The sequence below is a fragment of the Ornithorhynchus anatinus genome, chromosome X2 (genome assembly GCF_004115215.2).
Source record: "Ornithorhynchus anatinus isolate Pmale09 chromosome X2, mOrnAna1.pri.v4, whole genome shotgun sequence".
Lineage (NCBI taxonomy): Eukaryota > Metazoa > Chordata > Mammalia > Monotremata > Ornithorhynchidae > Ornithorhynchus > Ornithorhynchus anatinus.
The window spans coordinates 19,406,712-19,423,847 of record NC_041750.1 but is presented as its reverse complement, the minus strand read 5'-3'; the positions used below and the strand labels follow the sequence as shown (position 1 = coordinate 19,423,847).

The following is a 17,136-nucleotide window of genomic DNA, read 5'->3' as shown; positions in this document are numbered from 1 at the left end:
ACGCTTTGCCCCACAGTCATCAAGTCTCCCCAGTGATTCTCTAGCTAGTTTCTGGCTCGGGATATGTTAGAAGAATCTTTTGGATTAGCTTTGGTCCTTTCTGCTAGCTACAGATTGTATTTTCTCATTGTTGTCTCTTTTAAATAAGGCTCCTGGGCTAGTTGTTTTTCTTCTTCCCCTATTCCCGAGTAAGAATGACACATGCTGTGCTGCTCTCGACTGCCAGTTTCTCTCCATCTGTGTAAGGTTGGCTAAAGAGAGCGGATAAGGGAGCGCTTGCTGACTGAGTGCTTTAAAGCCGGGGGTCAGGAGTTTGAAGTGGAGAGGAATGTATAATGGGGGTTTTGAGGAGGGGGGAGACATGTGCAGAACAACCTTTTTAAAAAATAATCCGGGCAGCAGTGAAGTATGGACCAGGGAGGGGCCTTTCTTATATTTGCCTCCAACACGAGGTTATGTCTAATGCTCAAAATTCAATCAAGGATATTCAAATTCCTTGGGAGTTCTAGGACTGGCTGTTCCAGAAAACAGACATTTCTCCTATCCAAAAACCTGACCCCCATTTCTCCTCCTGATGAATTATTGTGTGAGGATTATTGAAATCTCTCTTAATTACCAACTGCCCTAGTTTCACAGCTTCCATCTTTTCATCTAGCATTTCCTGCCAATTTTCTCCATGATGGCCAGCTGGTCTATAAAGCACTATTAGAATATTTTGGTTGTTTTAAATTTAGAATTTCCACCCAAAGGAGCTCCACCGCCCTCCTCTTACCTGGTAAGGTTTTAGTGTTCTTACGAACTACATATTTCATGCTCACATACAATCACTTCCTTTCTATCCATACACTGAGACCCCAAACCTCTTGCCAGCCTCCGGGACCACTTTCCTCAGAGCAGTGTCCACCATGTGAGAGATCATGTCACCAGCTGGAGGGAGGGGCCCGCTAAGCATTTCTTTCCCTCTGCTCGAGCCAGATGTTCTCCTTTCTCAGGGCTTTCTTCCTCCTTGACCCTCTGAGGGCTGCTGAGGGGAAATAGTTGCTCCCCCAAGTCCTGAGAAGCTTGTAAACAAACCTCTCTCTTCCTCTCAGCTCTTCCACTTCAGTCTCCCTTGCCTGAGGCATACAGAACTGTTCTCTGAGGGGCAGAAGCACTGTGGCCTACTGGAAAGATCACAAGCCTGGGAGTCAAAAGACCTGAGTTCTAATCCTGCTCCGTGCCAGCTACAGGGAAACTGATGGTGTCATCACCAGACCCCATATCTCCTGTGATTCAGAATATTTCAACAGTGTCATTCTTGAGGAGAAAACAAAACCCAAATGGGATCCTGGCAAAATCTTCAAATACATGTAAAATTACCATTATCCTGTAATGGTCTGAGGCTGATAAAATCCACCAACACAAACCAAAGTCCAGAAAAGCAGCAGCATCAATTTTCCCAAGCTTCCTAAATAATAACAATAATAATAATAATGTTGGTATTTGTTAAGCGCTTACTATGTGCCAAGCACTGCTCTACCTCACTGCGCTGGGGTAGATACAAGATAATCAGATTGTCCCATGTAGGGCTCACAGTCTTCATCCCCATTTTACAGATGAGGTAACTGAGGCACAGAGAAGTGTGGTGACTTGCCCACAGTCACACAGCTGACAAGCGGTGGAGCTGGGATTAGAACCCATGACCTCTGTCTCCCAAGCCCTTTTCACTGAGCCACAAAGCCACCTGACCAAGCGAAAGTTCTTGATGTTCTAGGCCTCCAACTCCCATAGTACTAGGCGGGGATGAGGGGGAGGAGGGGAGGGAACCCAACCTTCAGGGAGGGTCAGGGCCCTTCTTCAGCCCTACATTTGTGGGGGATCCTGACTTCTGCTCAGTGGGCATCCCGCCTTGGCAGTGCCAACCCCCTGGAACATCTCCTAGGGCCTCCCTTGGGATCCCCTCCACTGCAGTGAGACCCCTTACCACTAGATGACAGGAGCATGGCCACAGTCACTGCTTTCCCAGGCTGGAGACACAATTCAGCAGAGCCCTAGTTCCCTAACCATCACTGCAACTTCAGGCCGGAATTCCACCCTAATGCAGGGATTCCTGACAGCGATGCGGCAGGAGACAACTCGGATGAACGTGGAGAAAGGCTGGGCTCTCGACAGTGTCATCCTGCACAACACTGTGACTAAGATGATGAAGGAGGATGTGACTGCCCCTCCTCCCACCGACACTGGGGGTGTCTACATCTACGGCCTATTCCTTGAAGGAGCAGGGTGGGACCGCAGAAACTCCAGACTGACAGAATCTTCTCCCAAGGTTCGTGGCGTGCTGGGGCCCCAGCTTTGGTCTCGTTAAAGATGGTGGGTTCTTGAGCCTTGAGCATCCTTGTTTTACCCTCAGGTGCTGTTCACCAACCTCCCTGTGGTCCACGTCTACGCTGTCCCCGCCGTGTCTTCGGTTCCAGTGAAAGAAGAGTGTGGGTACAGCTGTCCTGTGTATAAAAAGCCACAAAGGACAGACCTGACATACATTTTCTCCCTGGATTTGAAAACTGCAGAGAACCCTGACCACTGGATTCTAAGAGGAGTAGCACTTCTCTGTGATACGAAATAAGGGGAAGAAGTCAGGTCAAGAAATTTAGGAGACCGAGTGCTAGGGTCGGGTCTTAGGATATGGAATCGGGGTCAACTAGTATATGGCCAGGCTCCAAAATTATGTACAACCTTTTCAAACAGTAGCATATAGAATAGCCAAGTAATAATGCAAAATAATCTATTAGGAGGAAAAGATTTCTTTCAGATAGTGTGCCATGCTAAAATTCAAAAGCCTTCAGTTTGTTTTTGGCGGGGGTTATTTGAAAATTGTTTATCCAAAATTGCTGCTTTGGGAGAACGTTCCCAAGTTTGCTTTACAAAATTAAAAGTTCATAGTTACCGCATATCATGTTTCTTCTGTGCAGCTGGTGAAATAGGCCTAGCCCCAGGAGATTCTAGGATCCTGCTATAAGAGTGTTGCTGCCCACCAAAGTGCTGAGAGGCAATAGCACACTGAGCAAACCATCTGTTTAAAGCTTGAGAACCCCATTGCCTTCCTTGTCCAGCCTCCCCTCTATGCAGAGCTAGAGAAAGAAGGGGTACGACATCTGCCCCCGGTTGCCTGGCTGGATGGTAAGTAGAAGCGGAGAAAGTGGCCTGGGCCACTGTTCGTGTGGGAAGAGTGTACGGTACTGCTGGCTAGCGGTCTTCTCCAAGCAGATCACAGGGGAGCTGAGAAGGCTGTCCGAGGGTCAAGCAATTCCAGTAAGAGGAAAAGATTTTAAATAGTCAAAGTGTCATGCTGAAATTCAAAAGGCTTCAGTGTTTTTTCTCTGTAGGGGTTACTTTAAAATTGTTTAATTGAAATTGTTGCTTTGGGTAGAATGGCCTGCTGGTGTGACCCTTTGGATTGTGGCCAAGGAACCCTGGGCCGTTCTGAGTCCCCTTGTTCCCACCCTGGCCTGACTTTGAAGCCAGTCACATCCTATTCCTTCACGGAATGAACAGCTGGCTCTTCTCTGTGGTCAAGGATCACTTTTCCCAGTAGGGGTGGATTCACTCCCTAATCGAGAATGGCAATCCCCCCCTCGCCTAGCCCCTCCCCATTCCTGCAAACAGCCGGTAGGAATGGTTGTCACCTGAGGCAGCCAGGAGCCGCCGCCCAGCTTGGGTTTCATGTTTCCATGGCATTGAGTGGTGTTGCCGCCTGCCACCCTCAGTGACTAACGCATGCCTGATCCACACGCTGGGCCAGGGCCCGGCCCTCTCTGGCTCAGGCCGGGTTCGTTTCTCTGGAGCAAGCAGATATGTTCTAAGTAACTGATCCATACTTCCTCAGGGACAAGAACAGAACCCACAGGTTCACACTCACTGGTAGCACCCTCTCCAGCATTCTTTCTTGGAGGGCGAGGTCCCCAGAAGGCGAGAGTGGATACCCCAGAAGACCCTAGGGAGGGAGGAAGCTCAGCCTCAGGGATGACGGAAACCTGGATGGGGAGGAAGCTCAGCCTCGGGGACGACAGAACCATAGAGAGGGAGAAAGCTCAACCTTGGCGGTGATGGAACCACAGCAAGGGAGGAAGCTCAGCCTCAGGGATGACGGAATTACGGGGAAGAAGGAAGCTCAGCCTCGGGGATGATGGAGCCGTGGTGGGGGAGAAAGCTCAGCCTCGGCGATGATGGAACCACATGGAGGAAGGAAGTTCAGCCTCAGGGATGATGATTTAATTACACCCACTCCAGTCTCACAATGACATTGGCTCGGCTGCCTGGCAGACAGCACTTTCTAGAATATTTTCAAGGCAGCCAGATCCAGTTCCTGAGGCAGTTCTCCTGGCCCTGATGGGTTCCAAGTGCCCAAGACAAGGGTCTCCACGTGACCCAGCATCCTTCCTGACCACCCATCACCCCCATGGGACTAAGGGCAGGGGCTCAGCCCCCATCACCATCAACACAGGCTGACCCCAAGGGTGGATGGTTACCACCACCACTGGCCCACTTGGTTGAGGTAACAAAGAGCGGGGTGAGGGGGAGGAGAAGTTGCCTCCAAGTACATAAGTGCCCAAATATAACACTGCAAAGACCAAAAATGACTGGAAAGCAAAGGTCAGCAAGAGCCCTTTCCCCTTTCATCCATCCACCAGGGAAGGTAGCAAAGTGGGAGATAAATAATCACTTGAGAATGGCAACCAGCACCAACCCCAGTGAGGGTACACACCGAAATCACAAACACTCAAGGACCGAGATAGATGATTCCTGAGGCAAATAGAATCAGAGACTAACAAACGTAATTCAAATGAACAGATGAGTGTACATGGCTTGCTGGTGTGGAAAGCCAGTGATGAAACAGGTAGTGGGAAGAAGTTGAGGGAATGAGTGGGGAGGAGAGTGATTAGTCAGTGATGGGATGTGAGTATATGTGTGTATGCGAATTACCTAATAGCTGAGAACAGCCATAATACCCTACAACAGATTGCGACTGTTGTAATCAGGGCAATAAGTGGCTGATGCACGTCACAAATGTTTATGCCCTGGTGGGCCTTCTGAAAGGAGTACATTAATGTAGCAGATATGGAAAATAATTGAAATAATGAACTTCAAGTGCCACCTTAGCCAGTCAGCCCCTCCTGACCTCGTTGTATGGGTCCCAGATTGGAAAACAGCAACAGGACTTTGCGGGGGGGAGAGGGTAGCTGTCTCAATTAGTGGTTCCTTGGGGTTTTTCAGGGAAATCCTGGGGGAGGGGATACACTGCAGATGGGGTGAAGGTCTCAGAGATAATCAAGTCAGGATTAGGACTTTAAATTTCAAGAGGAAATGTTTGGTGTTTGCTGTTTTTGTTAAGACGTTGGAGAGTGGTGAGGGTCTGGAAATGGATTCTTCTTACCGGGTCCTGGGCCATTTGGGGAGTCAGTAGAAGACTCAGGGGTTGGGGGTGGGCAATTATTGCATGAGCATTTCCTTCGGTGGAGCTGAGGAGCCAGCAGGGAAATGGAAACTGACCCTGGAGAGGTCCCTGGGTGGCTCTGGGCTCTTGGAAGGGCTTCAAATGGCATACAGGGGGTCCCCCAGCAAGACACCAGTCACTCAGGCGGCACTCCCAAGAAGCCCAGCTGCTCTGTTTGTGATGTGGGGAATGACCTGGCCGACGTGGGGAGGGAGTCAAGTGGGAGTGGCTGGATCAATGAAGTAGCGGGGACTTGCGAGTGACTTTCGGCCGTGCTGTTAATTTCACCTGAGGCAGACGCAGGCCTCGTCCCACACAGGATTTTCAAGCAGTTTCTTTCCAATAGAGTAAAATATCCAAAATAGTTTTCCTTTGGAAGAACTGCTTTTTATTGAAGTAAAGGACAGTGCAAATCACTTACTGCTCATGTCCTCTCTGCCTTCCTGAGTCATGAAATCATCCTGCTCAAGCTGGAAATGGCAATCCCATCCAAGAACGGTTACAATGTCACACATGTACTTTCATCATTCATCACGCTCCATGTTGCTTAAACAAAGTATGTTTGGTTCTTCTACCCCTCGGCACTGTCAGCAAGCACTGTGAAAGTTTTTACATTTTTAGTTACAGTTCTTGAGAAAATGTCCAAACGTCAATAGAAAAAGACACCCAATTGGTTCTTGCTCAAATCTAGATCTCAAAATGCAGTCCTTAAATTGGCCTTTTTAAACCATCAATCGACATAGCATCATTTGGGTTCCCAATTACAGTTCCATTTCACGTGTTCCAATTGTGTAACAAGAATCTTTACAAAGAAAAGATGCTAAGTTCAGAGGAGTCTATAAGAAGGCATCTAGGTTGGTTAAGGCTAGGAAGGGAAAGAAAAACCCTTGGATTTAGGAATAGCTACCCATTCACATGAATTTCCCGGAAAGAAAAGGTTTGGGACCTTATAAACAGGCAGTGAGGAAAGGATTCCTCCGATGCTGTTGGTGGGGAATGAAATCTGAACCTGTTCCCATATTTGCAATTGTGAATAACACCAACGCCCACTCTCTCCCTGTTGCCCCAGTCCATAACTCCTCTCCCTCAACTTGTTATTGCCCTCTCTGTACTGACTGGAATGGGGAACTCTGTCTCCCCCTTTACTTTTCTGTGGTAGAGCTACTTTCTATTAAAGGGAAGAAGAAATCAATAGCCCCAGCCAAAATCCCCTCTCTGAGTCATGAAGTCACTCTTCTTCTCAGACTGGGAACAGCGGTCTCAGACGGGAGTGGTTACCACGTCTCATCTTACAGCGCTATTCTGGCCCATGACCTCATGCCCGGACAGAGTTAGAGCTCCTCTTTGTGGACACTCGGAAAATAAACACGGGTCGCCGGTTGACGGGCAAGAGCATGAAAATGCCCCAAACTCCCCACCCAGTTCTGCACTGATTCTAGTTTGCCCTGAGGGTGCTCTCCTAAGACCACTAGCTCTCAGAAACGGTCCTGGTTTCTTGCACCCTGCCTGCCAGTGACCCCAGATCCTTCCCCTGGCCAAAGTAACTTCTCTTTCCCAGAACCTGTCTCAGAAGGTTGAGACCAGACACCCTTGGAACGACTTCCAAAGCAAACGGGAGATTTGTTCTGCTTTTGAAGTTGATTGTGAGTTTGACTCTTGAGAACGTGCTATAACCAAGCACCTCCCCTTCCATCCTATTCCGGAGGGCCTTCCAGGCGCCGGGTTGTCAGTGGGGAAGAACACTATTCCACTTCTGTTCAATTAAGTGAGGGTATTTATTGAACGGTTACTGTATGCAGAGCGCTGTACTAAGCGCGTAGACTTAAACTCCGAGTTTGGAGCTGGGGGATCTGGGAGAAAGCACCCAATCCCTGTTCTGGAGTCTCCCAGGTACAGAATAGGTTAAGATCTCTCCACATCTCCCTGTCTGGTTCTCCTGACTGGGCCATGACTGGAAAGATCCATCTGGCCTCCTGCAATGCACAGTGAAGCTCAGGGATGGGCCCTGGGTGACACCGGCCTATGGCTATGGGGCCCATTGAGGGAAGAGTCTGGCCAAAGCTTTGCTTCGATTACTTTATCCCTGCTACTTTCTATTAGACTTGGAACTCTCCCAGTGATTTTTCCGATGCCAATGGATGAACTATTTATCCCACTGGCAGCCTTGTTCCTCCATATTAATCCGACCAATGCCCCACTCATCCGTCCCCTTGTTTCTAGCACTAACAAGGCTCGAGTGGGATAAACCAGAGAAATCCTTGGCTACTACTAGTGGCTGCAGACCAACTGGCCAGCAGCAAGGATCGTGTCCTGTCACCTCTCTCCCTCGATCCCGCCCCCTTAGAAAGAGCTGCCATAAGGAAATCCTTCAAGCCTTCAGGCCTCAGGGGTTGTAGCTGCATGTTCTCCACAAGGGAAAACAAGTGGTGCTGGGAAAAATTAGTACTGGGCCACCATCCAACTAGAGATAGGGAACTAGAGCTCTGAAATGCACAGTGACATAGTTAGTACTATCAATACTCTTTTCTACATGCCACTTAAACTATTTTTCTCCGTAAAACTGCACTACTATGCGAAAACTCCATAGGCTTTCTACCGCTATCACAACACCTCCACCCTCCTGCCCCCAAGCCCGTTTATGCTGACTGCTTTAAATCCAGTAAAAGCACTTCAGCCTCTCCCGGTTCGGTCTGGGGTTTCAGGGTGATTTTTTCCTCGGAGGCCTCAGGTTCCTCTCCCGCTTCTCTGGCCCGTTCTCTGTCTAGTGGAGTCAGGACATCAGTGTTGGTCTCCCTTGCGGGTTCAGCTGCGGCATCCACCCCCTTTTCGTGCAGGCCTTCTTGGCCCTCGGCGCCGGTCCGCTCTTTCTCTTTCTTATGAATATACATCTTGAAGGTGTCCTTGTTTGGAGCTGCTTTAGAAATGGATTTCTTCAATCTTTCCCCAGACTGCCTCAGCCTTTCTCCGGACTGCCGCACCCTCTCTCTCCGCTCAGGAGTCACAATCCTTGTTCTAATTCGATTCACCTTCTTGTCAAAATTCTGCCTTGTTTTCTGCATGTTTTCCTTTGAAAATGCCTTTTTGAGATTGGCAATGCGTCTCATGCCCGACTTGCGAAATTTCGAGGTTCTACTTTCTTCTATGTGGTACTCTTCATCAGAAGACAGATCATCTGGGAAACAGAATTCGTCATCTTCTAAGTTCCCAGCTAGTGTCCTCTCCTTAACCACAGACAGCGAAGTAGGGCACTGCATCTCTTCCTGTCAGAGAGAATACCGTGGCATCATTTTTAGCTTTGAAATTAACAAGGTCTCATTAGTAAATAAAATATTTCTGTAGCCTCACACGGTTCTTTACAAAGGAGCTACTGAGTGGCATTCCTAGGGGACATTTCTGGAAACATTTCCAAAATAACTACCGAGTAACGTTCCAAAGATCCATCCTTACAACTTCCAAACCCCAGAGTGAGGTCTGCTTCAGGCTCAGCCCTTGAATAGGACTGAGCAGAAGTGACTCCCAGCAAGGAATAATAGAAGTTTGCCCTGGGCTTTTGTCTTTGGTCAGGCATGCCCCATCTGCTCTGAGCCAGGGGTCCTGTGAGAAATGACTGCCAAAGGAGTCAGTCAGCTGCCCTGTGGCTCGGGTGGAGAGGATGGTCAAGCACTAGGAGGGTCCCAGCTGGAGGGACAAAGGTTTTGCAGGAGAGGAACAGGTGCTGAGGTCAGCACTGAGCTTCCTGTGGATCCTGAGCGGTGGTTCTGGTCCCGGGGGCATCCGCCTGCCAGACTGTACACCACCCTCCTCCCTTAGCAGCTGGGCTAGCTAAGGGGCTGTCCAGCTGCTTCCTCCATTCATATGGAAAATGGTCACCCAGTGCTGCAGCTCCAAGAACCAGGAGGATGTAACTGCAATAGAACTCCTGCTCAAGGTTGGCCTCTTAGCTGGGGCAGGGCGGGGGGGTAAGAGGGGGGCTGTCTGGGGGTGGCGTCTACTATTTGTACTCAGGTAAGGGAAAGAAGAGAAATCCAGAACTTACATATCTATCTGTAATGTATTTATAGCACTTTTCTTCCCGTCTAGTCTGTACGCTTGTTGTGGACAAGGAATGTGTCTACCAACTCTGTTGCACTGTACTCTCCCAAGCACTTAGTACAGTGCTCTGCACAAGGTAAGCACTCAATAAATAGATTGATTGATTGAAATACATAAGAACAGCAATCTGAGGGGAGGATGGGAGCTGATATGGTTCTCAGCTGACAGGCTTTGTTTTGTCACTGAGGCAGGCTGCGTGGGTCACTGATGGGAGAGACAGGGATGGGAGGTTTAGGAAGGAGCTGGCAATTGGGTTGTGGTCTTGGGAATCCTGGAGAGAAGAATACCCTCACTGCCAACAGGAATTCAGATCAAAGTGAGTTTGACCCTGGGGCTTCATTGATCAATCAATTTTATTTACTGAGTATTTATTTTGTGCCAAGCACTGTACTAAGCACATTCAACATTGGTCAGCTCTACAGGGACCCAAGGGGAGGGAGAGGGCTGTGATGGAGATAGAGAGGCGTGGGCTGGCAGGAGGAAAGAAAAAGGAGCCAAATGCTTCGATAAAAGCAATGAAACCCAGGAACAGGCAGTTAGGATGTGTGAAAGGGATTTGAGGACGAGACTGCACACAAGTACCTAATCCTCTGAAGTCTCATCCTGAGTAAAAAAATTTCAACCTGTTTTAGTGTTAGGAAACCTGACTGAAATTGTGCAGAAAAGAACCATAATCTGCTCTCCTACTGCTCTGTCCAGTATAAGCAATAATGAATAGTAACTGTGGGATTTGTTAAGTACTTACTACATGCCAAGCACTGTGCAAACTGCTGGGGTAGATACGTGATAATTAGACCAGACTGTGTACCCCAGCACTTAGCACAGCGCAGGGAAGGACAGCAGGTATTTAAATCCGTTCTACAGATGAGGAAACCGAAGCACAGAGAAGTTAAATGTGTGCAGGGCCACATGGCGACAAGTTGGGATCAGAACCCAGGTCTCCCGACTCCCGGGCCTGGGCTCTTTCCACTAGGTCCTGCTGCTTCTCATGCCTGGTATGTGTTTGTGTGGTGTCGCCTACATCTGTGTGCGTGTGCTGCCCTGAGATTTTTCAATCTCTCAATCTTTAAATGTCTGCCTCTCCCTGTCCTCCTGCATTTGCCTGGCTCTGACACTTTCTGTCTGTCTCTGACTGTTCTGTCGCTCCATCTCTGCCTCCCTCTATTTATTTCTCTCTTGGTGTCTGGCTCTATTTCTGCTTTTCTGCCTTCTGCCTTTTGGGTTCTGCCCCTGGAAGTCCCAGTCTGAAGGTCTTGCCCCCATAGCAGAATGACCCTCTATTCACGTTGTGGTCGACTCATTTTCAATAAATTAGACCTACAAGAAAAACTATTCTGCAGGTTTGGTGCATTTGAGCTTCACTTTAAGGGTCAGTGCCTAATATGGCCAAATCAATCCCAGGTCGGATGAGTGGCAGGCACGGCCAGTGGGACATATTACCTTTCACAGGGGCAAGAGTCAGTGCTTGCTGATCCACGGCTCGCCTGGCATGAATTGGCTCCAAAACCTAGAGTGCTAATTATAGCTCGCTTGCCACCTCTAGAGGATTTTATGCTGAAAACTCTTCAGAGATGAAGAACCGTTTAAAGAATATACAGGAATTTAAATCGTATAATGCAAGGAATGCACTCAAGCTTCAAACTGGTTCACCAGACAACGGATGTCTATAAGAAACTCGCAGTAAACCAAACGTATTTAAGTGCAAGCTTACCTGGAAGACAACCACTCGAAATTTGTTTTTTTTCAGCATCTCCTCTTGCTTGGCTTCAACTTTTCTCACATTTAAATTCTGCTTCTCCACCCGGGCCTTCACTTCTTTAACACGAGCACTAACTTTACGGGTTTTCTCCAACAGCTTGTCAACTGCATAACTAGTGTTACTATGACACTGAGAAATCTTTAGAACATCAATCTGAACTGATTTGATGACATTTTCCATTTCTCTGTGTCTTTCTTCTATTCTCTTCTGGCTTTCCCGTACGCCTTCCACCACTGTGGCTACTTTATCGAGCACTGTCACAATGGTTAATGCGGCATCTTGTTCCTCATCTTCTGTAATGCTTGACAGGCGATTTGAGTGGATTTTATTAGCATCTGAGGTAGATTCATAGCGCTCCATTTTGCTTCTGCTTTTCAGTCAGGAAGCTTCAGTCGAAATGCTCTCCCTGATTCGTTCTCAGATCCCCGGGACAAATCCAGTACTGACAGCAAAAACTGTGTTTGACAGCTGGCCACTTGAATGTTTAAAGGGTGGGAACCTCCATCGCTGGAGATTGGTCAAGTATTTTTAACCACGAATATGCATCATGATTGTTCAGATGGTTTCTGCAATATGAAGCCTCTCCAATTAGGAAGCAACGTTGGGAGGAAAAAAGGAGAAAGCTGTGCACTATATCAATTACGTTCTTTGTTTTGCCCAGTAAAGTTAACCTCACATACTGGCCATTTCAATAGTTGTACTGTTGCTTTCATTTCATTAATTTTTTCTCTTTAAGCAATTTCAGCTAGTTCTGTACTTTCAAAGGCAAATAACTGTTTTAACTCAAAACCTGCCTTTGGCTTTAAATGATTAAGCTGCTAATATTAGGCAAGAAGAAAGTAAACACACTAAAACCAAGGCAGAATCATGAAAACCTTACATTATGGCATGCTTTTCCAAAACAAATGTCAAAGGCATTTTTAAATTTCGAACAAATTACTAAATTCTACTGCATGCATAATTTTGAAAAGCCTAAACAGCTGAATATGTCCTACTCACTCTTCAGATCTTCCAAACACCAACTGATAATTGATCAATATAGCTAACTAATTGGGATGGAGTTCTTTTTCTATAAATACCTATGCAAGAACACTTGTAACCTTTTGGGGGTTTTCGTCACAAACCCCTAATCTCTATTTTCTGTGTTCATTTGAAACAAGTAATTTCTTTAAAAAGGAATAAGCATTACAGCAGGTTCAACAGTGAGAAAGCAGGCTTTATTCCAATCTGCATGGCACTTTTCAAAGTCAATCATCACAATATCTAAGTCTACAAAGACCTACTTTTATGGATCTGATCCATTAGCACTACCAGCTCCTTTTCCAAATGGTGGAACTTCTGAGTATTTTTGCTCTTCAAAAATAAAGTGTCAGGATAAATTTTCAAAGATGGTAGTGCTCAGACCCAGCCCATACGTTTTATAAATATTTTACAGCTACACACACATAGAGTTCCACTGTTCATGCAGTGTCTAAAAAAATCATTTACTAACTTTCAAAAACATTTAAATATCTATTTCAACACAGTGTCTTCTAGGGGGGTTTTGTACGAAAAGTAATCTGTAAACATCTTTACCTTTAGTTCATGCTTAGTTTTCTAGGTGCGGAGGGGAAAGTATGGGTATGGGGGTGAGGGTTACTCTACAACCATTGTGGGAACTATCTTGGCAAAAATATTACGTTTCATTGGTAAAACATTATGTCCCGTTATGTAACCATGTGATATACACACACATAAAATGAAATTCTGTATTCAAAAACATAAAAGGAAGGCTACTATGACAGTCCATAACTGTTGGAGCTGATGCTCTCTAATACAACAGGCCATCGGTTACTACACTAAAAATGTCCAAAAATAAGGCCTCTGAAATAAATATTTTCATTCTTTAAAAAAAGACATGATCAAAACGTACATCACATGGTCAATGTAGGTATAAAAATCATCGATTTAAACCATCCTGGAGGAAGTGTCAGATGTAAAATGGCCTAGGTTCTGCTTCTGTCGACGTCCTCTATTATTTTTAGGGCATTTTCTGTGTAAATAATAGAAACCAAAGAAAACATTTATATTTTTGATGATATCACACCCTTGTTCTGCTGCTCTAGTTTTACATTTACTAAAAATTTGGGAGAACACACTGAAAGCAAAACATTTGGTCCCCACCCTCAAAGAGTTTACAAACTCAAAGGGGAAACAAGACACAAATCATCTCTAAATAGTGGGAGTGAGAGAAAGAACAAAGCTACAGATGGTCATATCAAGAGTATGGAAAGGTGAGTTGGTGAATAAATAATACGAAACAAACTAATCTTCTAACAGTACCTCACTCCGATTCTCCCACCTCCATTCCCTCAGCCTGGAACTGCCCATCTCCAAATCTACAGGACACATATTAAAAACCCTCCTAAAGCCCCACCACCTCATACAAGCCTTCCCGGTTTAACCCCCAACATCCCAAGCCAAGCCATTCATGGCAGATATGTTATTTATATCCCTCCTCGGCACTTGTGGCTATGTTTATTCAATTGTGCATTTAATCACTTATTTTGACTCCTCCAGCTGTAAATATTTTCTGTGCTCATCTCTCTGTCTCCCAGGCCTCTTGTTTTCTGTCTTCTGTGTCCCCTTGGTGGTCTCACCCCAAGGTAACTCCCCCAAACTCAAAATGAAAAATTGGGATCTGTGCTGCAGCGGGTTGGTAAAGCACATCCATAGCGTTACGTCATCAATCTACTCCTGGCCTCTACTCCTTCCACAACTACTGCCTATGGCAAGGTGCCAATTCCTCCATCCTGCTTAACCCCTGCATCTCACCTCCTTCTTGCTTGGGGAAGGGGGCTCAAAAGAGGATCGAAAGCATGAGGATCATGGCTGCGAAAGCCCTGGCAAAGAGGTGGGTAAGAAGGACCTTGGACAGACAAAGTCAGAAAATAGTAGAAGTTAGGAGGCCCTGACAGGAAGAGGTAAGGGAAGGAGAAGGGGAAATGTGAGAATATTAACACACGCACATGTTGGGGGGCAGGGGGGAGAGAGGAGAGTATATGTGTACATGCACAAATATATAATAATAATTGTGGTATTAAACATTTTCTATGTGCCAAGCAATGTGCTAAGAGCAGGGGTAGATACAAGATAATGAGGTCCCACACAAGGCTCACAGTCTAAATAGGAGGGGGAGAACAGGTATTGATTCTCCATTTTGCAGATAGGGGAACTGAAGTATGGAGAAGTTAAGTGACTTGCCCACAGTCACCCAGCAGACAAATGGCAGAGCCAGGATTAGAACCCAGGGCCTCTGACTCCCAGGTCAGTGCTCTCCACTAGGCCTTGCTGCTTCTCTATATGTAGTATATATGTAGTAGCAGTGATGTAATGATCTTTATTTAGTGCTTTCTATGTGCAAAGCACTGTATTAGGCAGTGGGAAAGAAATACATAGATGAGCTATAAATACGTTCCCTGGACTCAAGAGGTGCACAGTCTAAGAATGTTGTTTTAGCAACAGACACACAAGGAATAGCAAACAAGGGATTTGATGCCAAAATGGTGACAAACATGTAAGGAGCAGTAAGATTTCAGGCTTCACAAAGCTCAGGCTGGCAGTCACAGAAGCCACAGCTGTGAATAAGGATGTGTGAATGTGGGCAAGAGGGTAAACAGAAAGACCATGTCCCTGATTTTCCCTCTCAGTGTACTTCGGGGGTGACTGTGATGATGAGGCATCTTACAGGGAGAGTGAAGGGGGAAGAGATTTGGGAAGGCCTGAATGCATTAAGTGAGGGTTAGCTACAGAGCAGCGTGGCTTAGTGGAAAGAGCCGGGCTTTGGAGTCAGAGGTCATGGGTTCGAATCCTGACACTGCCACTTGTCAGCTGTGTGACTGTGGGCAAGTCACTTAACTTCTCAGTGCCTCAGTTACCTCATCTGTAAAATGGGGATTAACTGTGAGCCTCATGTGGGACAACCTGATTACCCTGTATCTACCCCAGCGCTTAGAACAGTGCTCTACACATAGTAAGTGCTTAACAAATACCAACATTATTAACATTATTAACAAATTATTAACAAATTATTAACAAACAAAGTGCTTAACAAATACCAACATTAACATTATTACAGAGGTGAGGAACGGTGATTGATAGGGATGGATGAGACTCTAAGTGCATGGCAGTCATCCTTAGTATTTATGTTCAGATTGATCTATATATTCTACTTTTTGTTCACCTGCTATTCAGTTTCTTAACCTTCCATATTCTATTACTAGCTGCATCTCTGCATCTTCTCCCTGCTAACTTGTGTAACTTGAGTTTGCCCGTCTCCCTCACTAGATTGTAAAGTCCTTCAGGGGAGGGATTGTGTCTTCTATTTGCATAGTAATCTCCCAAGCACTTGGGACAGTGCTCTGCAGACAAGGGACACTCAATAAATACCACTGATGGTGATGATGATAAGCTGTGCCATGTTGGGTCAGGTCAATGTTTCATCTAGCCCAGTAATTGTCACTTAAGTACACTAAGCATTTTTTAGGAGATAAGAATAGTACCAGGCCAATCCATTTCTGGCATCAAATCCCTAAGCGTCTGGGAAGAGCAAACATCCCCTAAGAGGAAAGATCTCTCTCTTTCTCTCACACTTTCAAGCTCTTTTTGTCTCTGTCTCTCTTCTTAATTTTTTAAGATTTTACTTCAAATATGGGCTAGCCCAACCCAATCAGAAAGGAAAGGCAATCCCCTTTCCTTTCATATGAACCAGAGCTAGGGGACCTTGCCAGTTTGCTGGCATGTTCCTGGTGAGAAATTTTACTCCTGGTATTTTGAAGAATTGTTTTCCTCTATTATTATAACCAGTTCTATCAGAACGCTTGCTTTCATTACACCTTTGGCTAATACATTGTTAAAAAATCCAGAAACATTTGACAGCTGATCTTATTTGGATACAGGATACTTCGGTGCCAGAAGAAATGGTTTGTGTATGTGAACGTGTGTGCATAGGCAATGGTGTCTGACACTGTGAGTACTACAGAGCAGATTTTCCCTGTCATAGATTTCCCGAAAACTCAACCCTTGTGTTCTAGAAGAACTGGGTGTATTGACAAGTCATTAACTACAGAACTGCTGATCTATTCCATCACTAGACTGTAAGCTCCTTGAGGAAAAGGCTCATGTCTACTTACTCTGTTGGCACTTAGTACAGCGCTCAAACAGGGGCTTAGTACAGCGCTCAAACAGGGGCTTAGTACTGTGTTCTGCATACAGTAAGGGATTGATCAAGATTGATTTGATTGATTACTCTTGGTAAAACATTTATAGTGTTTCAACTGGAGTATCTGTACAGAATATGCCTTACCATTATCTGAAAGTTTTTTCCAGCATTATGTGATTTATATTCTTTCCTGGCCCTTCAAAATGTGTGATATTTGGTCTTTTCTTTCACTGTTTTTTCACTTTTGTTCTTGTCCAGTACTCATATATTGCCGAGACATCCTGGGCCATATACCACTTAAATGGCCCTCAACAACTTTAGCTAGGACTCGGGGATATAGACATCGGGAGATAGGTCTGCCTGCAGAAGATCTGGCAAAACTACACCCCTGTCCCAACCTTCTGACCCCAATACCAGGCTTAAAGTCAAAGCCACTGTGAAGAACTCCACTGAAGTAGTCCAGGAAAGTCCTGAGAAGAACAGAGTAGGTGATCTGAGAGGGGATGCAGGGAGGAGCAACAGAAAGGTGATTGAGGGTAATCCTGTGACTTTCAGTCTGGTTCTTCCTACAATCTGACCTGGACTGGAGGACACCTAAATCAGGGTGGCTACAGG

The 17,136-nt window shown here is 46.0% G+C and overlaps 3 protein-coding genes across 5 annotated transcripts in view; 1 reads left to right on the top strand and 2 right to left on the bottom strand.

Moving 5' to 3' along the window:
• LOC100083401 (dynein heavy chain 5, axonemal-like) overlaps window positions 1–2,927 on the top strand; it is a 116,822-nt gene extending 113,895 nt beyond the window's left edge. For 2 of the 3 annotated variants that reach the window (XM_029053085.2, XM_029053086.2), the window contains 2 exons: window positions 2,084–2,305; window positions 2,390–2,602. In XM_029053085.2, the coding sequence (XP_028908918.2) occupies window positions 2,084–2,305; window positions 2,390–2,602 (435 nt within the window). Of the gene's footprint in view, window positions 1–2,083; window positions 2,306–2,389 lie in introns of all 3 variants that reach the window. The other variant, XM_029053083.2, reaches the window with a different exon arrangement.
• Window positions 2,928–5,832: 2,905 nt separating this feature from the next.
• On the bottom strand, window positions 5,833–12,446 carry CAVIN4 (caveolae associated protein 4). Its single transcript, XM_001513874.5, has 2 exons — window positions 11,274–12,446; window positions 5,833–8,730 (listed from the first exon to the last, which is right to left on the bottom strand). Exons 1-2 carry the CDS (start codon window positions 11,679–11,681, stop codon window positions 8,107–8,109), a joined length of 1,032 nt encoding a protein of 343 aa, XP_001513924.1. The 5' UTR covers window positions 11,682–12,446; the 3' UTR covers window positions 5,833–8,106.
• A 73-nt stretch (window positions 12,447–12,519) lies between these two features.
• The window catches only part of TMEFF1 (transmembrane protein with EGF like and two follistatin like domains 1), a 43,631-nt gene continuing 39,014 nt past the window's right edge, over window positions 12,520–17,136 (bottom strand). The window contains exon 10 of the mRNA XM_007670561.2: window positions 12,520–13,353. Coding sequence (XP_007668751.2) covers window positions 13,269–13,353 — 85 coding nt within the window. The 3' untranslated portion in view covers window positions 12,520–13,268. The remainder of the gene's footprint in view (window positions 13,354–17,136) is intronic.